The sequence below is a fragment of the Scylla paramamosain genome, chromosome 49, assembly GCF_035594125.1.
Source record: "Scylla paramamosain isolate STU-SP2022 chromosome 49, ASM3559412v1, whole genome shotgun sequence".
In the NCBI taxonomy this organism is placed as follows: domain Eukaryota; kingdom Metazoa; phylum Arthropoda; class Malacostraca; order Decapoda; family Portunidae; genus Scylla; species Scylla paramamosain.
The window spans coordinates 1,255,001-1,265,000 of NC_087199.1; the positions used below are offsets into that span (position 1 = coordinate 1,255,001).

A 10,000-nucleotide genomic window follows, 5' to 3' on the forward strand; every position below is an offset into this window, starting at 1 on the left:
GTGAGTTTAATGACAGCATGAACTTTAGAGATATATTAAATGAGTGAATTACATATCTTATTGTTGTTAATGATAATGGTAATGAGTTTAATGACAGAAACAACTTAGAGATATATTAAATGAGTATTATTAGACATTAACACAATAACCAGGCACTTGACAAATTAACTTAGTCTTAACAAACTAACGAACAAACAGAATGAACTTACTGTCTTAACAAACCAACTCACAAACAAAAAAATAAGCCAACTCACACAATACCCAATTAAATCACCAATAAACAAACAAACAAACACACTGACTCGCTAACAAACAAACAAACAAACAAATCTTTACCCCAACACGCACACACACACAAACAATGCTAGGAATTAAATATAATAAAAAAAACACCACAATTTCCTCTATCTAACCATTATTAACTATCAAAATACAATTAAATAACCATCAACAGGTCGGCCAGAGGTCAGGTCAGTTAGGGTCACAATGCCTGACCACCTGCTGACTGCCCCCTCCACCATGACCCCCGCTGCCCGTCCCCCGCCCCCCAGCCGTGCCAGGGGGGCGGGGAGGTCCTGCTGGTGGGGGTCAGGGTCTCACTCACATGGTCAGGTCGCGGGGTCAGGCAGGGTCAGGTGGGGTTAGCCTGTGCAGTGTTGCCGCCACACACTGGGCTAGGCGGCTGCCAGACTGCGGTGGTGCCAAGTTTGTCCCATACTGGTTCTTTGGTATCATTATTTATCGATTTTTTTTGTATTTTTTTTATTTGTTTGGGTTTTTTTTTCGCGTGAAATTGTGTGTTTTGTTATGTGTGATCTCGGTTTTTGTGGTTTTATTTGGTATTTTGCGTTGATGTTTTGGTAAATGTGGCACCACTAAGGCGAGGCACCATTTGCGATTGTGATAAAACAAATAAAATATAAAAAATAACATTAACATCAATATATTTATCAGTTTCCGTTACTAAAAAAAATACTTAGTCATTTATCCCCAAAAAACTATTACCTATATTTTGTGTTTGCGTAATATCTTGATAAAATCTCATATTTTTACGGTGAGGTAATTTTGCGATTGTCCCCCAAAAAATCTGAAATAGAAAACGTAAGCCTTAGAAATTACACAAATGTCTATCTATTTAATATTTTACGCTACCATAAATCACCAGGCAGGTTAGAGAACATATAATTTGATCTGATGTATTGTATCTTCATATTTGTACGAGAGGGAAAGTTTGCGATTGCGTCCGGTAAAATTTGAATACCTTAACCCTTTGACTACTAACTGGTATACCTTTCCTTCGTCACCAGTCGCTCTAAAACACCTTTATTTGTTGTACAGCCACCTGGGAATCTTTAAACTGGATAGAAATTGCGAAATCTAATCTTTTTTTTTTTTTAATCTCTTTCTTGTAATGTCAATATAAGGATTTCACGTAGTTTTTTATTTTATTTTTTAGTTTATTCATATTTTTTTAATGTTTTAGGCTCAATTTAATTTTTGTGTTGATTTATTTATTTTTATTTATTATTTTTTTTATTTTTACGTTAATTTATTTATCTTTTAGGCTCAATTTAATTCATTTTTTTTATAAGCCTTAGTGTTATTTGGTTATATTGTTTATTATCTTATTATTATTACGTTCATTTACTAATTTTAATCTTTTACACTCAGTTTAATTCATCTTTTTTAATAAGCAATGGTGTTTTTTTTTTATTTATTTATTTGTTATTTTTTCCGTTTAATTCTTATTTTTCACGTTTTTCAAAAGTTTTAGACACACCATAATTAATTTTCTTGCTTTTCATATAACCTTCAATGTCTTTTCGCTACATTAAAGGAGTTTTCAAATATTTTTTACATTTATCAATCATCTTTATTTTTCTTGTGTTGCGTGATCGATAAACAGATAGAGGCTGGGACTAACCTGCCAGCCTCACCAGGACACAGAAGGCCTATGCAATATTTACAGGAACCAAACTACACTTACAAAACTTATAAAAGCCACTTAGATATGAATGAAATTAGATATCTATTGTATTCAGCTACGTAATCTAAGCTGGCCAATGAAAGACAGGGCAAAACACACACACAAACACACAAACACACACAGCATCATCTCACACACCCAAAAAACACACAAAAAACGCACAATTTCCTTCCAAAACACACAAAAAACGCACAATTCCCTTGAAAAACACACAAAAAACGCACAATTTCCTTCCAAAACACACAAAAAACGCACAATTCCCTTGAAAAACACAAAAAAAAACACACAATTCCCTTCCAAAACACACAAAAAACGCACAATTCCCTTCCAAAACACACAAAAAACACACAATTCCCTTCCAAAACACACAAAAAACACACAATTCCTTTCCAAAACACACAAAAAACACACAATTCCCTTGAAAAACACAAAAAACACACAATTTCCTTCCAAAACACACAAAAAACGCACAATTTCCTTCCAAAACACACAAAAAACACACAATTCCTTTCCAAAACACACAAAAAACGCACAATTCCCTTGAAAAACACAAAAAACACACAATTTCCTTGCGAAACACACAATTCCCTTCCAAAACACACAAAAAACGCACAATTTCCTTCCGAAACACACAAAAAACACACAATTTCCTTCCAAAACACACAAAAAACGCACAATTCTCTTGCAAATCACACAAAAAAACACACAATTCCCTTCCAAAACACACAAAAAACACACAATTCCCTTCCAAAACACACAGAAAACGCACAACTCCTTTTCAAAACACACAAAAAAGGCACAGACTCCCTTCTCCTACTCCTATCTACATACCTGAGTTTAGAACACCTGGAAATGCGTGGAAAACACTGGAAATTACATTAAATATTGGCGGAGAGGCACTGGAAGGCTGTGAGGGTCTCGGGGGTCGGACCGTTGATGACATCGCGGGGGTTGATGACGTCACAGGTCCTGAAATTTACGGTACGTATTTCATTTTGAAATTGACCCCAAGCAAAAATGGAGCTAGACCGGAATGCCTTATATATTTTGACTTGACAAATACTTAAACTAATATTGAAAATATAAAAACATTTCAAACCTCAGTAATAATAAAGAAATTTTTTAAAAACTACCTGAAAAAACGTTGGAACTTTGAGAGCATTAAAAACATTTTTAGCGTCCACAAATTAGGCTCAACAGGAATGTAAAACACTTTAAAAAATCTGAACTATTTTTACAAATAATAAAAACTTAGTTAGGAGCCGAAATAAAAAAAAAGTATACGAAAAAAACGTTGGAATTTCACATTTCAGCAGGCCTATAAGTCATTTTAAAGGCCTCATATTTAACTGTACAGGAACACGAAACACTCTATGTATCAGGAACAATTTTTAGAAACGATAAAAACTTAAGTAGAGGCTGAAACAAAAAAATAGCAATACGGAGGTACAAATTTTAACCGGAAATTCGACCGTTATTTTACGTGTAAACAACATTAAAATCGGCATATTTCACTTAACACAAACACGGAAAACACTTAAAAAACAACTAAGTATTTTTAGAAACCATAAAAACTTACTTAGAAACCGATATAAGAAAATAAGAAAATACGAAAAACATTACTGGAACCCCAGCAGGCTAGGACAGGCACCGATCCATCATGGCGGCGGCCCCAGGGACGAGACAGCCGCCGCTTGCCCCATTTAAACCTTCGCCACACGAAAACCAGGCAATGGCGGATATATCTGAATGGCGGACATGAAAACCTAGGCATGCACCTCCATTTTGTGACACGATGGCTTGTGACAGGTGAGAGGTGAAGCAGACAACGGCTCATAAATAAGGAAGACTGGTTTCCGCCTCGGCTCATTCATTTGCTTAAATTCTGATATTTTTAATTTTACTTGTTTCTAATTGCCTGTTGGGGTTCATTCATTAATATTTTGTCCTTTGAGTTAAGTTAGACGAGGTTAGGACGAGTTAGGGCCCTGATATTTTTAGTTATCTATATATACACCGATGAAAATATATCGCTATTTATTTATTTATTTTTTTTTTTGCATTTTCACTTCTCTTGGGTTTAATTCTTTGATATGCTGTGGAGGTTAGGACTGTTAGGGTGCTGTTATTACTAGGACACTGACACACGCACACACGCACACACGTACACTTGTTTTCAATATGATTACCAATTTCTTAACTCTAATTTTCAGTTTTTTTTTTTTTTTTTTTTCGTCTTTAATCTTATTTTCTAATACTTAAATTCTTCTTTCACTCCTTACGCCTTCAACGAAAGTATTGATAAAATAGTGTTAGTTTAATGACAAGCCACACACAGTAAGTTATTTTCATTGTTGTCATTAATATTTTCATCTTTCCTGTGTCACTTCGCGTTTTCCTTAATTTACTCAAGTCTGCGTTTCACTGTTTCCGTTTTCTGTTACTAAAAACAATACATTCATTAAATACGGCAGAGATATTTAGTTCCATGTCTTTCTCTCTTCACAATAATATGGGTTAAATAATTCATATATTAAATAATACCATATATTAGCAAACTGTTACTGCCTGAACGTTAAATGCTTACTCAGATATACTCAAATAATGCAGGACGCTCACCCCACGTACCTCCTTCTCTGACACTTGGGAGAAACTGACTGATATTTGCGCGCCAATAAATTAAAGGTTCCAATTTCAAGATTAAGATTACGCTAGGTTAATATCGAGACAAAAACTGTATTATCTCTATTTACTGTGCGGTTTTTTTTCTTTTATCGTATCAGAATTAAATGTTCTGTAGTGTTCTGTGAGCTGTTGGTTAATATTATAAGCCGCAGATGTTTGTTTTCTGAAATGTGAGAATTTATAAGTATGTTTGTGACTTGTGTATAAAACCTAATTTTCCTTTTCTTCTTTTTTTTAAATATAGACACTATTTTCTTGTTCTAATGTATTTTCCTGCATTTTTTTTCAGTAATACATTGGTGGTTATAATTAATTCTTTGATCATTAGTGATGTAAATATTATTACTATTATTCTCTTGCGATGGTACAACTAATGGAGGCTGGGCTTGCATTCTCCTCACAAATGCATGTATTATTACTTCTACACTACGCAATGTATCATGTATCATGTGCTAATGTGAAATATTTAAAAAGAATGTTTCCTTCAGCATACAAGATTAAACGTTTAACTCCCTTTGATATAATTAAATAGTCTTATTAAATATCTATACATAAGCTTGACAAAAGCTAGGAAAACAAACCAAAACAAACCAAAATAAAAAATACTTTAACCCCGCGGTCACTAAAACCAAGATGGCGCGAGGGGGCGTGACGTCACAGCTGATGACGTCACAACAACAACATGGCGGCTACGAGAGACAACGATATATCTCTGTGGTTGCACAATAAGCTTGGTACCTCCTCTGATACCTGGTCTGAAGGCTCCATTTGCGCCCAGCTGAACGTTGAGGTGCTGAGGAACATCAAGGAGTGCTTTGTTGAGCTGCAGACGCAAGTTAAACTGAAATTATTACTATCTTTCTTTCACATCCCGAAGAGAAATGTTGAAGAGGTGGGTTTGTTTGGGTGTTTGGGTATTGGGCGGGGGTAGGGGGGTGGGGGGGTACTGTGTGTATGTATGTGTGTTTGTGTTGTGTTGTCTGAGAAAGGCTTTGTTGTGGGGAATGTTTGTGTGTGTGTTTGTTAGTAGAGAGGATGTTTGGCTAGCTTATAATGAAGGTGAAGGTGTTTGTTTGGACTGTGTATGTATGTATGTATGTATGTATGTTTGTGTTGTATTGTCTGAGAAAGGACGTGTGTTGTGGAGTGTTTGTATGTGTGTTTGTTTGTGGCGAGAGAGAGAGAGAGAGAGAGAGAGAGAGAGAGAGAGAGAGAGAGAGACTGTTTTGCTAGTTAATCTGAGAAAGGACGTGTGAAGATGCTTGTATATGCGTTTGTTTGTGGCGAGAGAGAGAGAGAGAGAGAGAGAGAGAGACTGATAGCTAGATATTCAGTTATTTATTTATTTCTTCACTCTTCGCCAGGTATCCTTGGTTAAAACACATGAAAATTAACAAAAAAATTATGAAAACCCTTTAATGACACGTTGAATTACCAGAATGCTTGTTACCTGTTTGTATAAGTTAACTATAATAGGAAGACAAACAGTAATAACATATAACACATTTCTTCTGCCTCTCAGCCTATTAAAAGCCTACCAAATTTGCCGAGGCGATGAAAAAGCAGGCAGTCACTAATTAGGGTGGTACTGGTTCAATAATTTGGCCTGGGCGCGTGTAGGAAATGATGTTTTTTCGTATTTTATTGCAAGATGGCGTTAGAAAGACCCTCCACTGCAGCCTAATTCAAGATATCTATGTTTGGTGATGCTTGGTTGTAGAAATCATGCGGCCATCTTGCTTGTTTTTGCCGTTTCCTGATTGTAGTGGTGGAACGAGGTGGTGTTGATGAGTGGAGGGTTCGGAATGTGTTGTTTGCCTCCTGTGTGGGGGGCTGGCGGAGGGCTGTGTTCTGCTGGCTGTTATATTGTAATTGTTGGTGTGTAAGGGTAATTAAAAGCCTCGTTTAATTTTGCTAATTGATTGAAATACAGTAAAATCCCTCTTATCCGGCATCAACGGGACCGCTGACATGCCGGATACTTGAATAGAAGTGAAATTATGTCCACAATCACCAGCCGACACTCACACATCTTACCATAACAAAGATCACAAGGTCAAACAAAATGTAAACACAACACACTTCCTCTTTTGTACAACTTTAGGCATGATGAAGGCGTCAGGCGATAAACAGTGCACACGCGGGACTGAGTCACTGAGTCAACACAGTGCAGTGGGCCGCGGGTGGTGCGAAGCAGTGCGCTCTGGTGGCGAGGGGACAAAGTATGCCTCGCGCGGGAATTTTAATCGATTTTATGAGTACACGTTGATTTTTTTATTGATTTTAAGGCTCGGGGAAAAATGTGCCGGATACTTGAAGCTGCCGGATGAGAGGGATTTTACTGTACATCGTTTTCTTGTACATCTGAGCACTCGTTAAATTAATCTCAGTTACCTAAATACTTGTCATGTTTATTTAAGTTTTATTGAACAGAGTGATTAATTAAAGCAAGATTTTATGTCTCTTCGCCTCAGCCTCTCCACACCTTAGCACACATGGACAGGCAGTGAGGAAGGTATATTTAATTGGCTGCGGAGGTCTGTGTCTTCCGCAGGCACAGTGAAATTGTTGGTATGTGGCGGTACTTAAAAAGCCTCGTTTACTTTTGCTAATTGATCGAAATACGTCGTTTTCTTGTACGTCTGAGTACTCGTTAAATTAATCTCTCAATTACCTAAATACTTGTCATGTTTATTTAAGTTTTATTGAACGGAGTGATTAATTAAAGCAAGATTTGATGTGTCTCTTCGCCTCAGCCTCTCCACACCGTACCATACACGGACAGGCAGTGAGGAAGGTAATTTTTAACGCTGGGGGGGTACGAGTGACTGAAATGCAAACTAGGTGGGGGTAGGTAGCATGTAGGCAGGTTCAAGTCACCCAGCGCCATGGTCACTATATAGGAAGTTGAATTGGGTCGTTAAAATGTTCAACTACTTATCGGCTTTGGAAAATATTTAAAGAATTGCGGCTGCTGTCAGGGTGTGTGTGTTGTTGATGGTAGATGTTTGTGTGTTTGTTTGTTTGTTTGTGTGGCTTCTGTTGTGCGGGAAGTGGTGTTTTGTTTGTTTATTTGTTTGTTTGTTTGTTTGTTGGGTCCATAGAAACTTAGATAGTGTGTTTGTGTGTGCGTGTGTGGCAGGGAAGGCAAGTGTGTGCGTGCGTGTGTGTGCGTGCGTGCGTGCGTGCGTGTACGTGCGTGCGTCACCTCCCTGCCTGTATTCCAGTGGCGGCCAGAGCTGGAAGAGATCCTGGAGGTGGCCGTGGTGGACAGCGAACCCTGGGTAGCCATGTTAGCAGAAATCATGAGAACCTGTCCCTCGTCTGGCCATCTTAACTTAGAGATAAGGTAACAGTGGTGGTGGTGGTGGTGGTGGTGATAGTGGTGGTAGTTGGATGTTAGGGATGTTTTCTAGGGTATTTTAAGGGTCTAGGGATGTTTGTAGGGTATCTTAAGGGTCTAGGGATGTTTTTAGGGTATCTTAAGGATCTAGGGATGTTTTTTTAGGGTATCTAAAGGGTCTAGGGATGTTTTTTAGGGTATCTTAAGGATCTAGGGATGTTTTTTAGGGTATCTTAAGGATCTAGGGATGTTTTCTAGGGTATCTTAAGGGTCTAGGGATGTTTTTTGAGGGTATCTTAAGGATCTAGGGATGTTTTCTAGGGTATCGTAAGGGTCTAGGGATGTTTTTTAGGGTATCTTAAGGATCTAGGGATGTTTTTTAGGGTATCTTAAGGGTCTAGGGATGTTTTTTAGGGTATCTTAAGGGTCTAGGGATGTTTTCTAGGGTATCTTAAGGGTCTAGGGATGTTTTCTAGGGTATCTTAAGGATCTAGGGATGTTTTTTAGGGTATCTAAAGGGTCTAGGGATGTTTTTAGGCATTTTTAGGGTATTTTAAGGGTTCAAGGATATTTTAAGGGTTTTCAGGGATATTTTTAGGGTATTATCAGTGTTTTTAGGGTATTTTAAGGGTTCAGGGATGTTTTTAGGGTATTTTAAGGATTCAGGGATGTTTTAAGGGTATTTTAAGGATTTTTAGGCTATTTGAAGTGAATGTAGGGATTTTTTTTGTGAATTTATGGGAGGAAGAGGAGAAGGAATGATGGGGGAAGAGAGAGAGAGAGAGAGAGAGAGAGAGAGAGAGAGGAAAGATAGAAATTACGTTTTATCATCTCTCTCTCTCTCTCTCTCTCTCTCTCTCTCTCTCTCTTTCTCTCTCTCTCTCTCTCTCTCTCTAAATGGTGTTGGTATTTAGTGATTAATAAGTATGTATATAATGATAACAATAATAATAATGATAATAATAATGTAATGTTAATATTTGTATCTTTCTAATCTATTAATCTTTCCTCCCCCTTCACACACACACACACACACACACACACACACACACACACACACACACACACACACACACACACACACACACACACACACACACACACCCCTATCCCCCCCACGACCCCCACCAAACCCCCAAAACAACAAAATTAATAAATAAATAAATAAAAACAAATGAAAAAACACACAACATCACTTTAACCCTTCCATACCTCCCAAAACACACCCAAACACCACAAAACACACCAAAACACACCAAAAACACTCAAAAACACCAAAAACACACCTAAAACACCAAAAACACATCAAAAAACACCCCAAAACACTCCAAAACACCCCCAAAAAAACACCAAAAACACCAAAAACACACGAAAACACACCAAAAACACCCAAAACACACCAAAACACACCAAAAACACCAAAACACACCAAAAAACACCCAAAACACACCAAAAACACCTAAAACACACCAAAAACACCAAAAAACACCCAAAACACACAAAAACACACCCAAAAACACTGCAAAAACACCCCAAAACACACCCAAAACACCCCAAAACACCCAAAACACCCAAAACACCCCAAAACACCAAAAACACACAAAAAACACCCAAAACACACCCAAAACACTCCAAAACAATGCAAAAACACCCCAAAACACACCAAAAACACTCCAAAACACCCCGAACCGCAGAGAACCACCAGAAAATCAGCGCATCACCCACGACCTCATCACCGAACTCCGGAAATTAGTCAAAAAACACAGTGAGCTTGGCCTTCTACCGATGGAGTGTAATTACTTGAACAGGAACGCCTTTTTGGCCGCTGCAGGGAGCCAGGTGGGTGTGGGGGGGGTCTGGGGCCTCTCGGGGACTCTCGGGGCTGTTGGGGCTGTCAAAGTGGGGTTGTGTTAGTATTTGGGTAAGTGGGGGGTAAGTGGGGGTAGTCTTGGGGGGGGGTGTCTGGTGTGTGATTGTTTGTTTGT

The 10,000-nt window shown here is 38.1% G+C and overlaps 2 protein-coding genes across 2 annotated transcripts in view; one reads left to right on the forward strand and one right to left on the reverse strand.

The window, feature by feature from the left end:
- Nucleotides 1-731, reverse strand: part of LOC135095471 (WD repeat-containing protein 47-like) — a 26,578-nt gene extending 25,847 nt beyond the window's left edge. Inside the window, 1 exon segment of the mRNA XM_063996319.1 lies at nt 605-731. The gene's annotated coding sequence lies outside the window, so the exon portion shown is untranslated.
- A 4,596-nt stretch (nt 732-5,327) lies between these two features.
- LOC135095532 (negative elongation factor A-like) overlaps nt 5,328-10,000 on the forward strand; it is a 12,575-nt gene continuing 7,902 nt past the window's right edge. Inside the window, 3 exon segments of the mRNA XM_063996410.1 lie at nt 5,328-5,564; nt 7,900-8,021; nt 9,710-9,854. Of these exon segments, the coding sequence (XP_063852480.1) occupies nt 5,355-5,564; nt 7,900-8,021; nt 9,710-9,854 (477 nt within the window). The 5' untranslated portion in view covers nt 5,328-5,354.